This window comes from Scyliorhinus canicula, chromosome 12, assembly GCF_902713615.1.
Source record: "Scyliorhinus canicula chromosome 12, sScyCan1.1, whole genome shotgun sequence".
NCBI lineage: Eukaryota > Metazoa > Chordata > Chondrichthyes > Carcharhiniformes > Scyliorhinidae > Scyliorhinus > Scyliorhinus canicula.
The window spans coordinates 140,471,743-140,497,591 of record NC_052157.1 but is presented as its reverse complement, the minus strand read 5'-3'; the positions used below and the strand labels follow the sequence as shown (position 1 = coordinate 140,497,591).

The 25,849-nt window shown below is 42.2% G+C and overlaps 1 protein-coding gene across 18 annotated transcripts in view; it reads left to right on the top strand.

The window, feature by feature from the left end:
* myo18ab (myosin XVIIIAb) overlaps positions 1-25,849 on the top strand; it is a 299,483-nt gene that overhangs the window by 193,468 nt on the left and 80,166 nt on the right. For all 18 annotated transcript variants that reach the window (XM_038814300.1, XM_038814298.1, XM_038814286.1 and 15 more), the window contains 6 exons: positions 8,412-8,540; positions 10,598-10,741; positions 12,375-12,464; positions 13,493-13,612; positions 23,221-23,332; positions 25,423-25,550. In XM_038814300.1, the coding sequence (XP_038670228.1) occupies positions 8,412-8,540; positions 10,598-10,741; positions 12,375-12,464; positions 13,493-13,612; positions 23,221-23,332; positions 25,423-25,550 (723 nt within the window). The remainder of the gene's footprint in view (positions 1-8,411; positions 8,541-10,597; positions 10,742-12,374; positions 12,465-13,492; positions 13,613-23,220; positions 23,333-25,422; positions 25,551-25,849) is intronic.

Sequence of the window (25,849 nt, the reverse complement as noted above, 5' to 3'; positions counted from 1 at the left end):
GCCCCAGGTCACTGTCCGTGTGGAGTTTGCACATTCTCCCCATGTCTGCGTGGGTCTCACCCCCATACCCAAAAAGATGTGCAGGGTAGGTGAATTAGCCACGTTAAATTTCCCCTTAATTGGAAAAAAGAATTGTGTACTCTAAATTTTAAAAAAAAAATTGAATTTTTAAAAATATGTTTTGTACTTCAATCTTTCTAAAATGTAATGACCCAGTCTCAATACATATTGGCAGAATTGAAGTGCATACTATAAAATAAATTATTTTATAGAAACTCCCATCACATACTTTTTGTTGTTGCTTACTGGACTTTTCCGGGCATATTTGGAATAACGGCCACAAATGTTAACCTTTGAAATTTCAATAATGCCCTATAAAACGTTGAAAGAGATATACAGTTGCGGTTATCACTTTGTTATACAGCTAACATAGTTGATAGCTCAAACATTAATCAGCACTGTTGAATATTATAATGTAGATGTTCAGAACATGTAGGGTGGGATATTCCACTCCCTCCATGGCCTGTTCTGCAGCAGTGGACAACAACTGGTCAGTGGCAGGATCTTCTGGTTCTGTCCTTGTCAGCAGGGTTTCCAGTTGAATGCACCCCTCGCCACTACAAAACCCATGCCATCGGTGGGACAGTATGCACCCCTCGCCACTACGGAACCCACGCCATCGGTGGGACCGTATGCACCCCTCGCCACTGAAACCCACGCCATCGGTGGGACCGTATGCACCCTTCACTACTATGAACCACATGCCATTGGTGGGACCGGATGATCCCACCACGTGAACAGCCAGAAAAACCCATCCATTGAGGTTAATTGATTGTAACATGAATACTTTTAATTTGAGCATATTAAAGAAAACATAGTTAAATTATATTATTCATGATAAAGTATTTATTATTTAAAATATTGCAGATTTTTACAGCATTATTTTTCTGACAACTCTATTTAAGTGTATGTACATGTGTATGTATTATGTATTTGTGCTTAGTTATTTGTACAATAGTGCAAATTCCATGAAGCAAGAAATAGGATGCAAATTGTTCTGTGCTCATCATCTTATGACTAACAAGCTTTGTATACCAAGCTGAAATATTTGAAAAGTACATTTCTTCGTTCGCCCATTTCCTGTTTGTGGGATTATAAAGAAATTGGTTGCTGTTTTTGCCAACATAACCAACGATGCCCTTCAAAAGTAATCCAACATTGTAAAACTCTTGCATGCTCTGAGAATACAACAAGTGCTCTTTTTTTCTTACTCTTTATGGATTTGCATTCTGCTGATGTTTGTTAAATGTCATTGCATAATTTGGAGTAAGAATGCTTTTAATATTTTCATGAAAACCAATTCCCAGGACGGCACGGTGGTGCAGTGGTTAGCACTGCTGCCTCATGCCACTGAGGATCCGGGTCCAACTCGGTCCCGGGTCACTGTCAGTGTGAAGTTTGCACATTCTCCCCGTGTCTGCATGGGTCCTGCCCCCACAACCCGAAAAGATATGCAGGGTAGGTGAATTGGCCACACTAAATTGCCCCTTAATTGGAAAGAAAATAATTGGGCACTCTAAATTTAAAGGAAAACAACTCTCTGGGAGTCATTGCTTTCATGCACAGATAAAATGGAGTATAAGAGGGTTTCAAATATTGTTTTCAATTGAAATGGAGCTTACACTGGTGCAAGACTCGGTAGCTAAGGTCTTGGGGGCTCCAAAGGGAGATCAACTGTATTTTTCAAACCTAAATATTGTTAATACAAGTACATTTTTTGACATTGTACAACTATGAAATACTTCTGAAATGAGAGATGGTGCTCAAAAATAGTGCGGAATGAGTTAACTATCTCATTCTCACTGACTTTTTGGTTGTCCCTCTTTTCCTTAGGCCCTCCTACTGGCCGGCTAATGCACCCACCTGAGTAGTTTTTAATTTTCCAATGGAGTCATTACCATTTTATTGTTATCTTGGGCTGAGCTAAACTGTGGACATCTCCTCCCAGAAACAGTTGGCAGTCCAGCGGATAAGTAAAAATATATTTAAATACCCTCTCATTAGGGGCTGGTTTAGCTCACTGAGCTAAATCGCTGGCTTTTAAAGCCATCCAAGCAGGCCAGCAGCACGGTTCGATTCCCGTACCAGCCTCCCCGGACAGGCGCCGGAATGTGGCGACTAGGGGCTTTTCACAGTAACTTCATTGAAGCCTACTCGTGACAATAAGCGATTTTCATTTCATTTTTCATTTCATTCTCCAAAAAAACCCAACTGGACAACAGCAACACCGTGCTCCTCTCAGACACACCTATCGTTTGGCCTGGAGGCCAGCCAGTTTGGTTGACATTGCAGTGGCCCAAAGCCAATGGACTGTCCTGGAGTGCTTGTTTTCCACCTGCAGCCCTCCAACCCATTTGAGGCACAACCATCAAAGTGGGCAGGATAACCCATTATAATTATCAGATGGCTTGAGACCATTCTTTGCTGGCTGAAAGAGAGGGGAATAGAAATCTACCACAGTATGTCAGGTTTAGTAATGGAGTTGCACTTTGTATTATATCCAGATATTTTACAAGTTCATTGTATTTTTCAGTTATAGATTCCTTTACTTATAAACGCTGCTACCAAAAACCATTATGCACAATCAAAATAAATACTGTAATAGAACCCAATATATGGGATGTAAAAGGTGACACAGAATCTTATCAACTTTTGGCTGAAGAAATTTTAATATCATTTGAAGTGATTTAAATTAGCAGTTTTGTTGCAATAAATTGGTGATTCCTGATGTGTAATACTCAAATGAGCTTAATGCAAATTGCACTAATTACTGCTAACAATTTTGAGGGGTTTCATTGTATTCATTATATATTCTGAACTATATATAAAACATGTTCTGAACCATATCTTGATTACCCAAAAATCTACAATTTCTGCATGTGTTTGGTAAGTAACACCCGTTACACATAGAAGTCTCAGAGACTAAGGGTGGGATTTACCAACCAACCCGCCTCATGTTTTTTGGCGACGGAGGTGGCCCGCCAATGGGATTTTCTGGTCTCACCGTTATCAATGGGAATTCCCGTTGACTGCACCCCTCGTTGGCAGGAAACCCAAACGCCGTTGGTGGGGCCGGAATATAATCATAGAATTTACAGTGCAGAAGGAGGCCATTCGGCCCATCGAGTCTGCAACGGTCCTTGGAAAGAGCACCCTATTTAAGCCCACACCTACGCCCTATCCCCTATCCCGTAATGCTGTCGTGAACAGCTGGTAAATTCCGCCCTATGTTATCAAACCTATATGTAGCCCGTGTTGTATAGACCAATGTGAATGTGACATAAATCCCCCTTGTTTATGATTAAACATTTGTTTCTAAAAAATCTTGGTATTTTTGTGGTGGGTTAACGAAACACAGTCAGTATTTTACTAGCAAATGCATGCATCTAGCTATGATTGATGTTCCCATCTTTTTAAAAGTAATATTTGCTGCAGGGCTTAAAATGTCGCACTTCACTTGGTGGGAAACATTCACATTCTTTTATGTTTTAGTCTGCTATGAGTTTTGACATTTTAAATCTTGCTGATAACAATGGTGCTATTTTACTGGCAATCCCACTCATCTAATTCTAAATGCATAAGTATTTAATGAGGAAAGACAGCAACCCTGCATAAAGCCTTGGAATGTTATTGAGTACTGTGTATTAGAATGCAGACAGGAGAGCATGTTAATTGGATTTTGTTACAGGTGGTAGATCCTTCTATCCATTAATTCTCATAGGTGTAGAGATGATGGCATGATGGTAATGTGCTTTCAAATTCTGTTGCTGTATTCTGTTGTTTTTGAATTTTAGCAATGTGTCTGAAATCTTTTGAAATCAAATAGTTGAATTGTTTGATGTTCTTTAGTTATTTTTAATGAAGCACAAGCTTTATTCTGTTGCATAAATTGCATAACTTTAATAGTCGTAGACATTACAATGCGAAACAGTACCTAGTAAAGGCATGGCATAATATTGTATTTTGTTCAGGTGGTTAGATACAACTTCAGAATTACCAAAGTTTAAAAGATTAATAGATTAAATCTGTTTAAACGTGTTAAAATTATAGATTTTAAAAGAATATATTTTCATTTCTGTTCAGTGATGAAACAGAAATAAATAAGTGATGCGGTAAAGCATGTTTTTTTTTCCACAATTGCAACCAAATCTATTCTGGATAGTATATTTAGATGTGCTATCACTTTGGATAGCAACATAGTAGATTGGGAAATAGCAACTGGAGAAGGCTATTCAGCCTCCCCGAGTCTGTTCTACTATTCCATTAGATAATTCATTTGTATTTGCCTGCATGTTATCCATATAAAAACATAAGGAATAAGAGCAAGCGCAGACCAAATGGCACTTCCAGCTTGTCCCACCATTCAATGTGATCATGACTAATCTGGCTCAATTCCAATTTCTTGCCTGCTTCCCATATTCCTTGATTCCCTGCAAGACCACGTGTACCGAGGTAGAGTGAAAAGTATTTTTCTGCGAGCAGATCAACAGATCATGAAAAGAAAAGGAAATAAAAAGAAAATACATAATAGGGCAACACAAGGTACACAATGTAACTACATAACACCAGCATCGTGTGAAGCATACGGGGCTGTAGTGTTAATGAGGCCAGTCCATAAGAGGGTCATTTCGGAGTCTGGTAACAGGGGAAGGAGTTGTATTTGAGTCTGTTCGTGAGTGTTCTCAGACTTTTGTATCTCCTGCCCGATGGAAGAAGTTGGAAGAGTGAGTAAGCCAGGTGGGAGGGGTCTTTGATTATGCTGCCTGCTTTCCCAGGCAGCAGGAGGTGTAGATGGATTCAATGGATGGGAGGAAGGTTTGTGTGATGGACTGGGCTGAGTTCACGACTCTCTGAAGTTTTTTGCAGTGTTGGGCCAAGCAGTTGCCATACCAGGCTGTAATGCAGCCAGATAGGATGCTTTCTATGGTGCATCTGTAAAAGTTGGTAAGAGTTAATGTGGACATGCCGTATTTCCTTAGTTTCCTGAGGAAGTATAGGCGCTGTTGTGCTATCTTGGTGGTAGCGTCGACATGGGTGGACCAGGACAGATTTTTGGACATGTGTACCCCGAGGAATTTGAAACTGCTATCTCCACCTCGTCCCGTTGATACTGACAGGGGTGTGATCAATACTTTGCTTCCTGAAGTCAATGACCAGCTCTTTAGTTTTGATGCCATTGAGGGATAGATTGTTGTCGCTGTTTATGTTGGCCTTAAATATACTCAACTGTCGAGTATCCACAGTCTTTTGAGTAAAATAATTTCTCCTCCTATCAGTCCTAAATAATTGATCCCAAATAATTGATCACCTATCTGTGATTGTTTTCTAGATTCCTCAGCCAAGGGAAACAATCTCTCGGTGTCTACCTTGTTAAGTATTTTCTAAATTTTGCATGTTTCAATAAGATCACATCTCATTTTTTGAAAATCCAGAGAGTATAGACTTGATTTACTCAGCCTCTCATGAAACATCCCTTTCATCCCAGGAATGAATCTAATGTATCTTCACAGAACCACCTTCAGTGCAGGTATTTCCTTCTTTGGACCAAAACAATATTTCAGGTGTAGTGTTGCCATAATCTTACAATTGAATAGAGTTTCCACATTTGTGCACCCTAATCCCCTTTCAATAAAAGATAACATGTCATTTGCCTTCCTAATTGTTTGCTGCACCTAATTAATAATCTTTATTGTCACAAGGAGGTATACATTAACACTGCAATTAAGTTACTGTGAAAAGCCCCTAGTCGCCACATTCCGGCGCCTGTTCGGGTACACAGAGGGCTGTGTACACACAATTGTGTACACACAATTGTGTTCAGAATGTCCAATTCACCTAACAGCACATCTTTCAGGACTTGTGGGAAGAAACCAGAGGAAACCCACACAGACACTTGGAGAACATGCAGACTCCGCACAGACAATGATCCAAGCCGCAAATCGAACCTGGGATCCTGGCGCTGTGAAGTCATAGTGGTAACCACTATGCTACCGTGCTGCCCACATGCTAACTTTCTCTTTTCCATGTACATATACATCCAAATCTCTCTGAACATTACCATTTAGAAGTCTCGTGACTTTTAAAAAGTATCAAAGGCCTTCTTGAACCATGGACATGTGCAGAGTTTTTCAAGTCTTTCACCTTCTTGGCAACTGGACCTTCATAGAGTGTTGTTGCTACTGTGATTGTGGGCCTTCTGGAGCACTGGACATGTGCACAATGCTGCTTATGTTTTAGAGTGGACCAAAGACCTACTCATGCATTCAGTTTCAATTTTGGAATCTTTTGTAATTGTGTTCACAATAAGGATAGGTATCGACAATTCTGGCCAACTACTTTATAGTGGGGTAAGCATTCAGGAACCAAATAAATTGATGATTTTATCTATAAAACAAACCTATGCAATTCAGGACTACTTAGTGAGGTATAGATGTATTGGAGATGCATTTGAAAGTAGAAGGAAATATTCTATTTGTATATGATAAAGCTTGGGCTTGTAGGTAAATATGGATAAAATTGTTTTACAAGTAATGCATCCATTGTGGTTATTTTGATGTAGCCTTCCCATATCTTTTTATTAAAACAGTAAAAAAAATCTACAAGGCCAAACAGTATAAACACAAATTTTGTGTTGGAGGGTACCCTCCCCTCAGTACCAACATACGGGGAGGGGGGCTGGATACCCTGATTATTAAAACAGTTCACAACACGTTTCTACAAAAAACAAATGGTACAAGCACTAAACTTTGCGCTGGAGAGACCAGATACCCTCGCCTCTGTACGAACAGAAGGGAAAGGAAGGAGGGTGGTAGGGAGAGAGGAGAAAGGAGGCTAGTGGGGAGGGAGGGGAAAGGAGGGTGATGGGGAGGGAGGGAGTCGGAGTGTTGGTGAATGGGGGGCAAATAGGGCACTGCCTGAGCTATCTACAGAGGCAGAAAAATAAAATAACTTTCAATTATGATGTGCCAGATTCTGGGAGTTCCCCAGAGGGTGTGAGGGGCGACACAGTGTCAGGCATGAGTGAGCCCCGCACCCCGCTACAGAGCGCCTCATGTGTACCCTGTGCTCCCGACACTGGGTGGCTGACAGCTTTCGGACAGTCGCCCCCCAGGCCTGAATCCTCCACAACACTGAGTGCGGCGGGCGACACGAGCCCACCAACCAACTCGGGCTGCCTTGACCCCGCCACCAGGATCATCGACAGGCGGGATCTCCTCAGGCTCCTCCTGGGGCCCTGTGCCAGTGGGAGGCAGGGGTGCAGATGCCTGCTCAGCCCCTGTCGCCTGGTCACTGGAAGGCCCCGAAAATAACTCCCGAAACAGTTCCAGAATGGTGGCAGAGGTGCCCAAAGACATGGGTTGGGACAGAGGGTCTTCCAAACTATAACGCGCTAAGAACCTAAGAAGCAGGGGGTTATTGCTGACCCTCCTCCCCTGAGAAATTAAACAAGTCCGGGGTGCTAAATTGTACTGGGTGGAACGGGTCCCGTCCGACCCAAATGGGTTTCACTATATTCTGAGTTTGCCAGTTAAGCGGCCCAACTGATCTCTTTGCAAATTAGGCAAGTTCAGGAGATTTATAGTAAACTGCTAACTTCAATCACTGAGTGATTCTTGAGACTCGTACTGAATTTGTACATCTTTAGATGTGAGCCTGAATTAAATCTGATTGTGTGTTTTGCAAATAGATTATAGTCTTGCATCTGGTTTCAAGCAAGTTAATTGGAATTATCATCCTTTAAAAGTGAAATTAAGATAATTGATCAATAGCAGCCATACTTAACACTTGTTGCAGGAAGTGTTGGTTTCCATTGACTAGTAAGCTAAACAAAAGACTAGTGCCTCAATGTTTATTATTGGAGTGCAGAGTAATTTTGCTTGAGCTGGAATATTATTCATTTAGTTGTATGGTAAATAAAAGGGACATTTGAATCTTTTGTGATATTGAATCTTTTCTGATATTAGTTTGTTATAAATGAGTTTCAATATATTAAATTGCCTTGTACTAAAGCAAACAACTTTGAAATATTGCATCCATGATTTTTTGAATCAAAGAATTTTACATTTTAGCTAGAATGATGTTGTAGAAAGTTAAATCACTTGTAATTTGAAAGTGTAAGATATCAAATCTTGTTTGAATGTTAGTACTGCAGATAACTGCAGTTGGAATTGCAACCTTTTACTGTCAGCTAAAAAGATGTAACGATTAGTTGCGTTTTGCACCTGAATTGAATTGAAATCCAGCCAGGTGAACATTTAATTCTAACCCTATCAGTTAGTAAATGAACGCAAGTCCTGCGCCCATGTGTTGGATATAATATTTTCTAACTTTTTGAATTGTGTTGGTCTCAGGTGTTTTTCCGAGCAGGAACTCTGGTTAAATTGGAAGAACAAAGGGATGAACAGACCAGAAGGGATATCACACTTTTCCAGGCAGCTTGCAGAGGATACCTTGCAAGACAGTATTTCAAGAAGAGAAAGGTACAATGTCTACAAAGCTTCATAAACCAAATGCAGAGCTCATTCTAAACACAGTCATATTCGTATTCATTTTCCATTATATAACATGGCTGTTTGGCTCAGTAATTCTGTGCTGGCCATAATAAAGAGCAAAATAGTAGCCTCACGTCCGTGATGTTCCCCCATATTTCTGCAATATTTTCTCTTTCAAGTATTCTCCAATTTTCTTTTGAAGGCTCCTTTGAATCTGTGTCAATCACCAAAAATGCTTTCCTCATGATTTTAAACTGCTTTATCAAATCTCCTTTTCGATTTCTCTGCTCAAAACAGAAAACCCCCAACTTCTCTTGTCTATCCAAATAACTGTAGTCCTCCATCCCCGGAGCCACCCTAATAAATCTCTTCTGCACCCTTGCCAAAACTTTGTCTTTCCCAAAACAATCATCCACTAAAGTAGAACTCTTATGAGTTCTACTTTAGTGGATGTAGTATCCCCCAAGTCTTTGTACCATCCTAAAGTATGGTGCCTATAGGATGCAGTGATCCAGTTGGGCTGAACAAGTATTTTATAGAGCTTGAGCATAACTTTCTGGCTTTTGTATTCTGCCTCTGTTGATAATGTCTAGGATCACATTTGTTTATTAACTGCTTTGTTAACCTGGCCTGCCCAACTCAAATTTGTGAGCAACACGACGCCAGTGTCTCTGTTCTTGCACTCCCTTTAAAATTATACCACAGAAGAATGTGATGTTCCTTGAGAGTGTGCAAAAGAGATTTACTACAATTATTTCTCTTTTTGGGGCGGCGGAGTTTGAGTAGAGATCTGGGAAGGGGTTCTTTGTTTGTTCACAGCAGCGGGATTCTCCAGTCCCGCTGCTGTGAATGGGAGATTTGGCTGAGCGCCACATTTTCCCTCCTCACTAGCAGCGGTAGTGGGGTGCACTGGGATTAGAGAATCTCGGTACTTATTAAGAGGTACACGATTATCCCAGGCTTAACTGAGGTGGACAAAGAAAAGCTGTCCCCATGAGTTGATGGTACAAAGACTTGGGGGTTTGGGGGTAAGGATGCAGGGGTGACATGTGAGGAAGAACTTCTTTATGCAATGAGTGATAATGACCTGGAATTAGCTGGCTACAAAGGTGGCGGAAGAAATTATTAATGTTTTCGAAAGGAAGTGGATAGGCACTGTTGTGTTCTGTGTTCTTGTCTTGCAATGAATCTACAAAACTGCTGGTGACTTAGCCAAAATGATGATTTATTAATGTACACGTGGTATGGTAATGATCAGAATCTTATACAGACCAAGTTATTACAGAGTTACATGAGACTCTCCTGGAGCTACCCTTATCTGCGGCTGTCCTCATGTACACCTTACAACCTTCTGTTGGTAGCTGAATGTCACCTGACTAATGTCTGATGCCACCTGCTGGTGGGAGGTCACACTACTGAGTACATGTAATATTATCTACAGGCATATCACCACTTGAGAGAAATAAACTTTGAGCTATGGGGACAGAGCCAGGGTGATGGAACAAACTGGTCTAGAGAACTGGCATAAACTCTACTCGTCGTCTCCTTGTTCTGTAATGCCTATGATTTTATCATTTAGCTTGTTTTGAAACTCCTCATGTTTCTTACCTCACTCTTCTGTTGAATTTCACCTGCCACATGCATGCATTCCTCCAGTTTATGTCCATGAACTGTCTTAGTAAGTTCCTTGCCATTTACTACACTTCCAGATTTTGTCATCAGTAAATTTTGAAATTATGCCTTGTCCCATCAAGCTCAAGTCATTGGCTTTAGTTCTTATCCCAAAAATTGGCAGTTAAACATTATAACTTATCAGTGGCAGCCAGACTGCACGCTTGAATAACACGTTGGCACAACTTAAACGTAGAATTTGCAACTTGCTGTTGTTTAGCATGGAATGTTGCACTATAATTTGTCCAATTTGTATTGCAATTGCAAAGAAAGTTTCTACTTTTCTTTTAGAGAGGATCTTCTGGAAGGTTTGTGATTCAGCTGATAGGGTGGGAACTATTTGATTAAAGCTAATTTAGTTCATTCTCTTTCAGATTCAAGAACTAGCTATTCGTTGCATCCAGAAAAATATCCAAAAGAACAAAGGAGTCAAAAACTGGCCGTGGTGGAAACTGTTCACTACAGTTCGCCCACTAATAGAGGTTCAGTTAACAGAAGAGCAATTACGGGGCAAAGATGTAAGTAAGCATTTTAGAAGCTTTGTTAATTTGATGTAACATTTAGTTTCGGTAAGTCTTAATGTGTTACTGATTTTTTTTTTAGTGTTTTAAACTTAAGCTTTCATTTTTATCATCAAGGATATGTTTTCTGTTCTAACTGTTTAAAATTGTGACTGTTTGGTAGTGAGTGCCATTCATTTTGGTCACAATGAAGCTTAATTCCATTTGCTCCAGGATCACTTTCTCCCGTGTCTGCATGGGTTTCCTCCCAATTCTCCGGTTTCCTCCCACAGTCCAAAGATGTGCACGTTAGGTCGGTTGGCCATGCTAAATTGTCCTTTGGTCTCCAAGAATGTGTAGGTTAGGTTAGGTTGGGTTACAGGGATAGGGTGGGGGAGTGGGTCTAGGTAGGGTGCTCTTTCAGAGGGTCAGTGCTAACTTGATTGGCTGAATGGCCTCCTGCTCTGTAGGAATTCTATGGTTCTATTATTATTCATGAGATCTAATCCTGGTCTCTCAACATTTTTTAATATAAATGTTAACATTTTATTTGATTGCATACACCACTTTTTGTATGTATTCTGGCATCTCATCACCAAACACTGCCACTGCTTGTGTTGGAGACATGCCACCTTTGGCAAAGTGTTAACGTCTTTAAAGAACACACCATTATTGGCCCATACTTTATGCTAACCTTGAAGAAAGCTACACAGAGATCTATCATTTCGGTGACGAGAACTTTGTTTTTGTTAACATGCAACTATTTTTGACATTGTTTAATGAGGATAACTCATTAAACATAGAAACTGAATAGCATGAACAAACCTACTTAAGAATTCAGTTGAAAAAGTTTAATAATTATGTATAATGGAAAAAGTACTTTTTAAAGGCCAGATCTGTTATTCAGCATAAGTTATTACTCAGATTACCATTAAAATCCCAATTATACCTCTTTGAGCAAGACTTAACTTTTAATGGGTTTTCTAACCATGATATTAAAAAGAAAGTTCTCACCAAATCAATTGATTTATCTCATTGCCCTCTCTAGGAGTGGAGGGGTAGGATGTTGGAAAAGGGGGTAGTACCCACAGTAGAGGCCATGCAGGAGCAGTGAAAGGCTGGCTGCAACTTTAGGACTTTCATATTAATCTGTGCTTGTGCTAAATCCTAAAGTCTCGGTCAGACTGAGGGGGATAATGATCCAAAATGCTGCCAGTTGGCTGTCAGAACCCCACAAATTATGGGTCAATGAAAATTAGCTTATTTATGTCAATGCGGATTTCAATGTTATAACTCTATTTTTGTGTGAAAAGGAATGCTTCGAGATATCTTTTAAAAACTGAACTGACATTTATTTGAAGATTGTCAATAGTATTCACATTTTCCATCAAATTGTCATGTATTAAGGTGCACCTGTAATATAAATTGATTTGTAAGAAATTGTGTCCCTTGAATTTTAAGAAGACGAGAAATCTAAAACATTTTACATTTACTGCAATTTCAAATCTGTTTAACTACCCTAGTACATTGAACAAAAGTTGTCTAAATTTTCCATTAAAATATCTTCATATATTGGGAGTTGAGGTTAAAGTTTCATTTCATTTTGCCACTCATTAAAATAAGAGCTAACTCGGATGTTTCACTGTATTAGGATGAGATTCAGCAGCTACGCAGCAAAATAGAACGGGTTGAAAAGGAGCGCACTGAGCTACGACTAACCAGTGACCGCTTGGAAAGCAGGGTAAGATAATACCTGGAAAACTTTTGTACATCTGGTATTGCAGTCTGTGCAACAATCATTATTTTGGAATTCACAACATAGTTTATTTGGTGCAGTTTATTTGGTGCAGTACAGCCAATGATATATGGATTTAAAATACGGACCTTTCCAAACATTATGGCAAAATTGAACCAGGAACACCATTCTGAACTTCAAAATGAATGAAATAGAACAGTGTAGTAAATACTAAGTGACAATTGACATAAAATGAATCAAAATCAAGTTCAGTTAAGATCAACAGCTCCAAGTGACTTTGTACTTTCATGTAAGGGCAGCACGATAGCATAGTGGTTAGCACAATTGCTTCACAGCTCCACGGTCCCAGGTTTGATTCCGGCTTGGGTCATTGTCTGTGCGGAGTCTGCACGTCCTCCCCGTGTGTGCGTGGGTTTCCTACCGGGTGCTCCGGTTTCCTCCCACAGTCTAAAGATGTGCAGGTTAGGTGGATTGGCCATGATAAATTGCTCTTAGTGTCCAAAATTGCCCTTTGTGTTGGGTGGGGTTACTGGGTTATGGGGATAGGGTGGAGGTGTTGACCTTGGGTAGGGTGCTCTTTCCAAGAGCCAATGCAGACTCGATGGGCCGAATGGCCTCCTTCTGCACTGTAAATTCTATGACTATGAAAGATATCAAGGCTGCATTTTATTTTAGTATTTCAACAATTGCAGTTAAAAACTAAAATACAGATAACTTGAATTGAACATGTGATCCAAATCAATGTCACAAGATGCAAATTAAGGGCGTCAAAGTAATTTTGTGCAACCTGTAATTTAGTCAATGAATAGCTACATGATTTGTCAATGAATAGCTACATGATTTGAACATGCTAAAACTGTTGCAAGTGTAATGTTTAGTGGTATGCTAAATAATGGATTACAGATACTGCTTCTGCAGATTAATATCTGTATTACTATCTTACGATGATGTACACTTTTAAAAGAAAAATGTGGGATGGACAGAAGTATTAATTCTTCTGATTTCAATAACAGGTAGGAGACCTGACATCAGAATTAACAGATGAGAGAAATACTGGTGAATCAGCATCTCAACTTCTAGAGGCAGAAACTGCGGACAGGCTTCGATTAGAGAAAGAAATGAAAGAATTGCAGGTGCGTTAAACATCTGCAATATTGAAACTCTGCAAACATTACAGCACTGTATTTTTGATCTGTATCATGTTATGCAATTGAAAATTATGTGATTTTAAATGAAGATTTTGTTGTAGAACTAGTTTTTAACTTGGGGAAAGAATTCCAGAACTTGGGCCATAAGCAACCAAAGGTAAAACTGACAACAGTGGAGGGATTAAAATCTAAAATTGCAGAATTAGAGGAGCATGGGGACAATGGAAAATGGAATTGATAGAAGCTTGGCTAATCAAAGCAGTCGAGCTAAATGTAGACCTGGATGTTGATGACTGGTTTGTTGCTCAGTTTCACCACATAGCCTATTTTTGTGCTGTGTATTCTATTTGGTCCAACCATTTCATGCTAGCATTTATTTATGCTCCTTTCATGACTCCTCTCATTTCCTTCATCTAACTATTAGCCTAACTCTCCAATCCCTTCTCTGTCGCATGAGACCATGGAAGGATTTAAAAACAAGGGTAACTACTTATAAAATAGGGATATTGTCAGGAGTTAACCTTACCCAAAGGTTTTTTAAAAATATATCTTTATTAGAGTTTTATCATTTCTTTTACAAGTAATGCCTCAATATAGGTGAGGACCCATAAGGATAACCTACGCATTTTGAATCCACCGAGCAATGATGCCACTAGGTTCTGTCATGACAAAAAAGAGTAGCATCAGAGACTGTTGAAAAATCTTTTAACATTGTTTTTGCTTTCACGTATACTTGATGCTCTGCATTACAGCTTGACATCAGGGGCTGGATTCTCCCCTACCCGGGGGGGGGGGGGGATCCCGGCGGGATGGAGTGGCGTGAACCACACCGGCGTCAGGCCGCCCCAAAGGTGCGGATTTTCCTTACCTTGAGGGGCTAGGCCCGCGCTGGAGTGGTTCCAGTCTCACCGGCTGGTGTGGAAGGCCTTTGGCGCCACGCCAGCAGGTGCCGAAGGGACTTCGCCGGCCGGCGGAAGTCCGCGCATGCACGGGTGCGTCAGCGGCTGCTGACATCATCCCCACGCATGCGCAGGGGAAAGGGTCACTTCCGCGTCGGCCATCGCGTAGTCTATGGCTGACGCAGAAGGAAAAGAGTGCCCCCTGGCACAGGCCCACCCGCGGATCGGTGGGCCCCGATCGTGGGCCGGGCCACCGTGGGGGCATCCCCTCGGGCCAGATTCCCCCCCCCCCCCCCAGGACCCCAGAGCCCACCCGCGCCGCCAGTCCCGCCGGTAAGGGAGGTGGTTTGATTCACGCCGGCGGGACTGGCATTACAGCAGCGGGATTTGGCCCATCACGGGCCAGAGAATCGCGGGGGGAGGGGGGGCGCGACCGACGCGACGCGATTCCCGTCCCTGTCAAATCTCTGGTGCCGGAGACGGCAGGGGCGGGATTCACGCCGCCCCCCGGCGATTCTCCGACCTGGCGGGGGGTCGGAGAATCCAGCCCCAGAAGTTATAATTTGATATGAATTTGACGTCAAATTTGATAAGACGCCGATTCTCAGGGTTTAACCTTTTCCAGTCTCAACTCTCTTTCCCCTCACCCTCCCCTGCCACCCTACCTATGAACACTCATGCTTCTCTGTCTTCTCTTCAGTCTCTGATTGCAACCTCCCCTCCCCCATACCACCTGATGTTCCCCATGACTTACCCAGCTCTCCTGCTGTGATCTCGAACCTGCAGCAGGGCTGGCTAGGAAATGTCACTTCCAGTCACTTTCTCGGGAGGGAGGGTGGGGGAGAGAGATAAATTGCTTCGTGGGGAAAGTTGGGGAGAAAATTACTGATGAGCGTTGAGGATGCCTGGTCAGATCCCAACTCTGGCTAAGATGCTGGTCCAGAGCAGCAACGTGTTAAGCTTTAAGATGCTGTGGAAAGATCGATTCATTCCAGGAATGGTAATATAAGAAACCCGGATAGCTTATTTTATAAACTATTTTTATTAAAATAAAATAAAAGAAAATAATATTTAAACCTTTAAACTTCGACCCTAACAATAACAGATTACATGCAGTTTCTTAACGTTAACACACTAGTTCCCATCAAACAGCTCTTTAACCAGAACATGCAGCTTTAACCAGAGCCCTGCTATTGATATGCAACCTCCCATTGAAGGACAAAGAGGTCATCAGACTCTATAATGGGCTAATAGCTGGTCAAATAGGAGTGTCCCGAAGAGCAATGGATCTGGACCACCCTGTGTATTCCCACAAACAAGTTTAAGTGTGACATGGACAATGTGACTCAGCCAGGTATGGGTGTATCCCTCTGACTTTGTGCTAGCAGGTGTTTTCCTGAAAGGATATACATCATTGGATAAAGAGAAAAAGGTAGGTTTATGGCTGATATCGAGGGCTCAAAATAACAGAAGCCCGAGAGGAATATAGAATGTGCAGGAGGAAACTTAAAAGAAATTAGGAGTGCAAAAAGGGGACGTGAAAGAATACTGCAAGGTAAACTCCTAAGTTTTACAAGTACATTAAGGATAATAGGATAACTAGGGAAGGAGTAGAATGAATAATTTGTGTTCACTAATGAGAGGGACGATGAGGGTACAGAGGCCTGGGAGAAGGACTGTAATAAAATCAATGAAATTGACATAGACAGAGAGGAGGTTCTGAGTGGTCTGGTGGGCTTAAAAGTAGATAAATCTCCAGGGCCGGATGAAATGTATCCCCAGCTGTTGAGTGAGGCAAAAAAGAAAATACCAGGGGCTCTGGGAATACTTTTCAATTCCTCTCTAGCACCAGGAGAGGTGCTTGAGGATTGGAGGATGGCCACTGTGTTATCATTATTCAGGAAGGGAGGAAAGGATGAACCAGGAAACGACAGGTCAGTCAGTCTAACCTCAGTGGTGGGGAAGCTATTGGAAGCAGTTCTGAGAGACCTGATTAATCAAGAACAGGAGCATGGTTTTGCTAAGGGGTGGGGGTGGTGTAGATGAGGGCAATGCATTTGACATCGTCTACTTGGTCTGCAGCAAGGCTTTTGATAAGTTCCCACATGGGAGACTGTTAGCGAAGCTTAAAGCCCATGGGACCCAAGGAAATTTGGCAAATTGGATGCATAATTGGTTGAATGACAGGAAGCCGAGGGTGATGGTCGAGGGGTGTTTTTCTGACTGGAAGCCTTGTGTACAATGGGGATTAGTGTTGGGGTCCTTGGTATTTGTAATTTACATAAATTATTTAGACTTGAATATAGGAGGGTTGATCAGTAAATTCACGGGTGATATGAAAGTTGGTGGGGTGGATTACAGGAGAATATAGATGGGCTGATCAGTGGCAAATGGAATTCAATCTGGATTAGTGTGAGGTGATGTACTTGTGCAGGACATACAAGGTAAGGGAATACATGATGAATGTCAGGATAACCACTTAACTATCCTAATCCCATTTTCCTGCACTTGGCCCATAGCCTTGTATGCCTTGGTATCGCAAGTGCACATCTAAATACTTGCGGGTCTCTACCTCCATCAACCTTTCAGGCAGTCAGTTCCAGACTCCCACCACTCTTTGGGAGAAAAGGCTTTTCCTCACATTCCTTTTAAACCTCCTGAAGCACAAAGTTCAGAGGGACCTTTCTGTGCATGTCCCTTAAGGTAGCTTGGTGGCAGGATCAGTGACCAGGAGGCATAGATTTAAAGTAAGGGGAGGTGGTATATGCCGAGCTGCCCAGATTTAGAAGGGAAACTTGAAACAGTTGTCAAAATGTTTTTTGCAATTTTTATACTGGAAGAGATTTTCTGAAATCCGGAAATAGACTCTTCTGACAGATTGTGATGATACATTAAAGAAAATGTTTATTGAATTTTAAAAAGCACTTAACTGTAAGTTAACTTTACTTCAAAGCAATTCCAAAAGGATATTAGGTTAAACTGCACTCAGAGCTAACCTTCACTTTCTGATGACAGTAGTCATCATCATAGATTTTTAAATCTATAGAATTCCAGTAACTTTACCACACAGTGCCCTATTACTCTTGGGATGTTCTCTGAGGATCTTAGCAAACTCGTTCTCCAGGTCTGGCCTATTCCACACTGTCGTTTAGCCATTACACTGTCTGTTTGGATATGTTACTGGCTTCCACACTGTCTTCTGGCAGATCTAAGCAGCTAGCCCCTCAAACAGGCTTCTCAAACGTATACCATCCTTTTGATCTTTCTGTCCTTGAGTGTTTCATACAGTCTCTCAAAGTTCTATTTTTCCAGAACTGATCAAACTCCTTTCTTTTGCTTTAAAGCTCCTATATCTAGAAAGTAAACTTACCCTATTATGTTTCACTTACTTATAATTTTACAAATTGTATCTGTTCCCATTTGAACTAAAACAGTCCACTTCAAAATTACTGATTTTATTGCCTTATGTAAATTCTTATTTAAGTTTCTCTTGGTTCCTTTTGTTCATTGACATAATCAAACCTACTTCTTTCACACCTCCTTACTGATGTTTAGACCCTTCTGGTCTCTGTCTCTTAATCCAATTACGCCAGTCACCAGTCAATGTGAGAAATATGACTCGTGTTATTACAAAAAAGAAAAATATTATAATTCCTTGTTTTTCTGACTCTACCATTGATGTGAAATGATAGCTAACTGATTGCTTTTGAGTGCAACTGATATCAAATGGGTGAAAATGCTGAGCACAAATGGTGTCCAACTTTTCAGGCAAGGAATGTGGTTCAGAGACCACAAGGGTGATGGGTGAGTAGGTCTTGATGCAAGTTAGAATATCATAGAATTTACAGTGCAGAAGGAGGCCATTTGGCCCATCGAGTCTGCACCAGCCCTTACAAAGAGCACCCCACTTAAGCCTACACCTCCACCCTATCCCTGTAACCCAGTACCCCCACCTAACTTTTTTGGACACTAAGGGCAATCAGTAGCTGCATTTTGGATGAGCTTACATATTTGGAGAGTGGAAGATGAGTGACTGGTCAGAAAAGCACTGGAATTGGCAGGCCTTGAGAAAACAGTGGATGAGGGTTTCAGCAGCAGATGAGCTCGGGGGTGGAGATGGGCCAAATATGGAGATTAAATTAGGCAGGTTTGGTGGAGGAGCATATTTGTGATTGGAAGCTCATATCTGGGTTAAATAGAATGCCTATTAGGATAAAAACAGTTTCATTGTTACCAGGACATGCACTTATAATATCAAATATTGGTATGAAATTGTGAAAAAATAAATGCCATTTATTTAAATATTTATTTAGATTCTGAGAACAATTAATCGTTATTGTAACCATCGTGGATTACCTACTTTTGTATACTTCTGACCTGCTGGGAGGGAATTGGAGAGATTATGGGAATCCTAGAGGAATTCGGCTGGTTTTCGGGGTATAAATTGAATATTGGTAAGAGCAAGGTCTTTCCGATTCAAGTTAGGGGACAGGAGTGGAGATTGGAACAGATGTCATTCTCGGTGGTGGGAGGGAGCTTTTGGTATCTGGGCATCCAGGAGGCGTGGAGGTGGAAGCAGCTGCACAATCTGAATCTGGCTCGGTTGGTGGAGCAGGGGACTTCAGAAAGTGGGATATGCTCCCGTTGTCACTGGCGGGGAGGGTACAGACAGTAAAGATGACGGTTACATAGAACATAGAACAGTACAGCACACAGCACAGAACAGGCCCTTCGGCCTCAATGTTGTGCCGAGCATTGTCCGAAACCAAGATCAAGCTATCCCACTCCCTGTCATTCTGGTGTGCTCCATGTGCCTATCCAATAGCTGCTTGAAAATTCCTAAAGTGTCCGACTCCACTATCACAGCAGGCAGTCCATTCCACACCCTAACCACTCTGAGTAAAAAAACCTACCTCGGACATCCCTCCTATATCTCCCACCCTGAACCTTATAGTTATGCCCCCTTGTAACAGCTACATCCACGTGAGGAAATAGTCTCTGAATGTTCTATCTATCCCCCTCATCATTTCATAAACCTCTATTAAGTCGCCTTTCATCCTCCTCCGCTCCAAAGAGAAAAGCCCTAGCTCCCTCAACCTTTCCTCATAAGACCTATCCTGCAAACCAGGCAGCATCCTGGTAAATCTCCTTTGCACCCTTTCCAATGCTTCCACATCCTTCCGATAATGAGGTGACCAGAACTGCACACAATACTCCAAATGTGGTCTCACCAGGGTCATGTATAGTTGCAGCCTAACCCTGCGGCTCTTAAACTCAAGCCCCCTGTTAATAAACGCTAACACACTATAAGCTTTCTTCATGGCTCTATCCACTTGAGTGGCAACCTCCAGAGATCCGTGGGCATGAATCCCAAGATCTCTCTGTTCCTTTACATTCCTTAGTACCCTGCCGTTGACCCTGTAATCCGCATTCAGATTTTTTCTACCAAAATGAATCACCTCGTACTTATGAAATGAAATGAAGTGAAATGAAAATCGCTTATTGTCATGAGTAGGCTTCAACGAAGTTACTGTGAAAAGCCCCTAGTCGCCACATTCCGGCGCCTGTCCGGGGAGGCTGGTACGGGAATCGAACCGTGCTGCTGGCCTGCTTGGTCTGCTTTAAAAGCCAGCAATTTAGCCGAGTGAGCTAAACCAGCCTTATCAGGGTTAAACTCCATCTGCCATTTTTGGCCCAGCTCTGCATCCTATCAATGTCTCTTTGCAGCCTCCAACAGCCCTCCACCTCATCCACTACTCCACCAATTTGGTGTCATCAAATTTACTGACCCACACTTCAGCCCCCTCCTCCAAGTCATTGATAAAAATCACAAATAGCAGAGGGCCCAGCACTGATCCCTGAGGTACACCGTTGGTAACTGGTCTCCAGTCTGAAAATTTTCCATGCACACCACCCTCTGTCTTCTATGTGATAGCCAGTTACTTATCCAATTGGCCAAATTTCCCTCTATCCCACACCTCCTTGCTTCATGAGACGACCATGGAGAACCTTATCAAACGCCTTACTAAAATCTATGTATACGACATCAACTGCTCTACCTTCATCTACACACTTAGTTACCTCCTCAAAGAATTCAATCAAATTTGTGAGGCAAGACTTATCCTTCACGAATCCATGTTGACTATCCTGGATTAAGCTGCATCTTTCCAAATGGTCATAAATCCTATCCTTCAGGACCTTTTCCATTAACTTATCGACCACCGAAGTAAGACTAACTGGCCTATAATTACCAGGGTCATTCCTTTTCCCTTTCTTGAACAGAGGAACAACATTCACCACTCCAGTCCTATGGCACTATCCCTGTGGACAGTGAGGACCCAAAGATCAAAGCCAAAGGCTCTGCAATCTCATCCCTACCCTCCCAAAGAATCCTTGGATATATCCCATCTGGCCCAGGGGACTTGTCGACCCTCAGGTTTTTTTCAAAATTGCTAATACATCCTTCCTCAGAACATCTACCTCCTCCCGCCTACCCGCCTGTATCGCACTCTCATCCTCAAAAACATGGCCCCTCTCCACTGAATAAAAGTATTCATTCAACACATCCTATTTCTTCTGACTCCATGCACAAGTTCCCACTACTGTCCTTGACCGGCCCTACCCTCACCCTGGTCATTCTTTTATTTCTCACATAAGAGTAAAAAGCCTTGGGGTTTTCCTTGATCCGACCCGCCAAGGACTTCTCATGCCCCCTCCTAGCTCTCCTAAGCTCATTTTTTTTAGCTCATTCCTTGCTACCTTGTAACCCTCAAGCGACCCAACTGAACCTTGTTTTCTCATCCTTACTTACTCTTCCTTTTTCCTCTTGACAAGACATTCAACCTCTTTTGTGAACTATGGTTCCCTCACAAAGCCATTTCCTCCCTGCCTGACAGGGACATACCTATCAAGGACATGCAGTATTTGTTCCTTGAACAAGCTCCACTTTTCATTTGCGCCTTTCCCTGACAGTTTCTGTCACCACCTTATGCTCCCTAATTCTTGCCTAATCGCATCATAATTACCCCTCCCACAATTATAAACCTTGCCCTGCCATATGGCCCTATCCCTCTCCATTGCAATAGCGAAAGACACCGAATTGTGGTCACTATCTCCAAAGTGCTCTCCCACAAACAAATCTAACACTTGGCCCGGTTCATTACCCAGTATCAAATCCAATGTGGGCCCCCCCCTCTTGTCGGCCTATCCACATATTGTGTCAGGAAACCCTCCTGCGCACACTGTACAAAAACTGCCCCATCCGAACTGTTCGACCTATAGAGGTTCCAATCAATATTTGGAAAGTTAAAGTCACCCATGACAACTACCCTGAGACCTCCACACCTATCCATAACCTGTTTTGCAATTTCTTCCTCTACATCTCTATTACTATTTGGGGGCCTATAGAAAACTCCTAACAATGTGACCGCTCCTTTCCTATTTCTAACTTCGGCCCATATTACCTCAGTAGGCAGATCCCCTTCGAACCGCCTTTCTGCAGCCGTTAAACTATCCTTGATTAACAATGCTACTCCTCCACCTCTTTTACCACCTTCCCTACTCTTACTGAAACATCTATACCCCGGAACTTCCAACAACCATTCCTGTCCCTGTTCTAACCATGTCTCCGTAATGGCCACAACATCGTAGTCCCAAGTACCAATCCACGCTCCAAGTTCACCTATCTTATTCCAGATGCTCCTTGCATTGAAGTAGACACACTTCAACCCACCTTTCTGTCTATCAGTACACTGCTGCGACCTTGATACCCTCCTCAGTTCCTCACTACTCTCAACACTGGCTTCTGGACTACAGCTTTTTTTTCCCAGCCCCCTGACAAATTAGGTTCCCCCGAGGTTTTTGTTTATATTTCAGTGCCTGTCTATTATCCCCAAGGCTTTCTTTAAGGGGTGAATGTGGTGATCTCTGGGTTTGTGTGGGGGGGTAAAACCCTGCAGGTAAAGAAGGTGCTGCTGGAACAGGGTCGAAGGGAGGGGGGGTCTGGCCCTACCGAATTTCAGAAACTACTACTGGGCGGCGAACATAGCAATGGTCAGGAAGTGGGTAGTGGGGGGAGGGGTCGGTGTGGGAGCGGGTGGAAGCGGCCTCCATATAGGGGCACAAGTTTAGGGGCACTGGTAACGGCACCTCTGCCATTCCTGCCGGCTCAGTACTACTGGTAATAGTGGCTGCTCTACAGGTGGTTCCAAGTCCAGAGGTGACACTTGTGTGTGTCGGAAGACCCGGGAGTCCAGGAGGCGAGAAAGGCTGATGTTTTGGCCTTTGCCTCCCTGGTAGACCGGAGATGGATCTTATTGGCGTGGAGGGACTCTGATCCCCCGAAGTCGGGAGTATGGGTAAGTGACATAGCCGGGTTTCTCAGGCTTGAGAAGATCAAGTTCGCTTGGAGGGGATTGATGCTAGGGTTCACTTCTTCGACTATCGACTTCTTTGCAGAAAATTAAGCTGTCAGCAGAGTTGGGGGGGGGGGGAGAAATGAAAGGAAAAGAGGGAGGCATGGGTGGGGTTTGGTTGAGGTGCGAAAGGGGGATTGGGGAATTGTGTATGTAAGCCTTGTTGGTTGGGTAGGTATTATTTGCCTTGTTATTTTTCCTCTTGAAAATTGTTAAAATTATACATGCCTTAATAAAATATATTTTTTTTATAAGCTATTGTAACCATCTTGCGTTTAAGGCCAAATATGATGGAATGAAGAAGCAAATGGAGTCAATGGAAATGGAAGTGATGGAAGCTCGGCTTATCAAAGCAGCAGACCTAAATGGAGACTTGGATGATGATGACTCTGGTTAGTTGCTCAGCAATTGCCATATATCGAATATACAGCACAGAAACAGGCCATTTGCCCCAACCATTCCATGGAGGCATTTATGTTCCACACGAGCCTCTTCCTATTTTCTTCGTCTAACCATCAGCATAATCCTCTATTCCCTTCTGTCTCATATCTAGTTTAATCTTAATTACATCAGTAGTATTTACCTTAAATGTTTGCATGGTAGTGCGATCCACGTTCTCATCAGACTCTTGGTAAAGACATTTCCTTTGCATGCCTGTTTGATTTCTTGGTGAATATCATTTATTGGTGGCCTCTAGTTTTGCACTTCTCTGTAAGTAAAAACAGTCTGTGTCTGCTCTGTAACTTCCATAAAGACCTTTAGTAGGTCCTCTTTTCAAGAGAAAAGTAACCCACTTATTTATAGTTTCCTGATGGGTATAACTTCACAGTTCTGGCATATATAATATGTATTTTGCACCCTCTCCAGTGTCTCTACATGCTTTACATAATTTGGTGGCCAGAGCTGTACACAGACTTTGGGAGCAGTCTGAGATTGCAAGATGGACTTCCTGAGAAGGAAGATGGGCCCCTTCCAGGACACAATCTGGAATGTCCACCTGCAGATGCATGCCCGACCCACTGCTGTGGTGCTCTGGGGTTTCGGCTGGCCTGAAATTCAGAGGCAGCCCCAGGCTTTGTTCAGATGAGTCCCGACATCTGAACACCACATTGTTCTGAGCATGTTTCACACCAGTGTGTTTTCCCACTGGCATCGCAAGAATCTGATGTGGGGGTTGGGCCTTCATCTGAATGGCATTGATGGTATGCAAATTCGGTTCACGCCAGCCTCTGGCAGGTTTTCTGACTCTCCATGGCATGACATCGGCAGAAGATACCACTGTAAATTCACGTAGACATGAAATTATTTCTGGTCATCGGCCATATTTTTCCCTCCAATCCCACCATCGAGCATGCCGACAAGGCTTTGAGAGAAAACCACCCCTAGTGTTTGGTTTACTTTGTTAATTGTTATGGGCTTTCAGTGATATCTCCAAAATGTCCTTATTCCTCTACCTATTTATATTATTATTTTTCATGTAACACATGACCTAATTTTATTTTGCCAAAATCTAACACATCACACTTGGCTACATTGAAATTAATTTGTCAATTACATAGAATCTACAGTACAGAAGGAGGCCATTTGACCCATCGAGTCTGCACCGGCCCTTGGAAAGAGCACCCTCCCCAAGCCCACACCTCCACCCTATTCCCGTAACCCAACCCCACGTTTTTGGGCACTAAGGACAATTTAGCATGACCTAACCTGTATATCTTTGGACTGTAAGAGGAAATCGGAGCACTCGGAGGAAACCCATGAAGACACCGGGAGAGCGTGCCGACTCCGCACAGGCAGTGACCCAAGCCGGGAATCGAACCTGGGACCCTGGAGCTGTGAAGCAACTGTGCTAACCACTATGCTATCGTGCTGCCCCTAATGACAATATTGCCAGCTTATTAATATTGTCTTCTAATTTGTCACAGTTTTCCTCTGTATTAATTATCTTTCCCAATTTGGTGTTATTCATGAGTATTGTTTCACTTCTTTTTAGACACATTTCTTTAAACAAAGCACATGGGGCTCTCCCCCACATCTTCCTCATTCACATACCACAAATGCTTTTTACCTCAGCCCTGTCCCTTTGCAGTCAAGAAGCAAACGTTATTCAAGTGTGTTTCTCAACCATTTCTTCACCAACTCTAGTTCAGATACTTGAGTAACAATAGATGCAACTTCAGATCTTTTTGCCACACAATAATAGCCTCTACTTTCATCAACTCTTGAGCTTTAGGCAAATTTGAATATTCATCTAAGCGGAGATTCAAAACTAGGTCCTTCAGTTCAGGACAATAGTTTTTTGCTGTCTTAAACTGTTTTTTTTACTTAAATGTATTTCTTCTTTTGTATGATGCATATGCTTTGAATTATTTATTCTGCTTCTTTTGATATTTATATATATATATATATATATATATATACACGTGAATTTAAATGACAAAACTTTCAGTTTTTAGCTGTTACTTTTATTTATCTTCCATAGGTGGAGAATGGAGACTGAAGTATGAGCGTGCAATTAGAGAGATAGATTTCACCAAAAAGCGAATGCATCAAGAATTTGATGACAAACTAGAGGTCGAATTACAGAGCAAGAGGCAATTTGAGCGAAAAGTAAGGGGAAAATGCTTTAAACTGTCATCATTTTTGTATTAATTGGATATAAAAACCAAGGTGGTGCGATGCCTTTGGAACACCATGAAATGGAGGAACAGAATTATAGAATCATAGAATTCACAGTTCAGAAGGAAGCCGTTGGGCCCATCGAGTCTGCACCGGCCCTTGGAAAGTACACCCTACTTAAGCCCACACCTCCATCCTATCCCCGTACCTAGTAACCCACCTAATCTTTTTGGACACTTTAGCATGGCCAATCCACGTAACCTCCACATATTTAGACTATGAGATGAAAC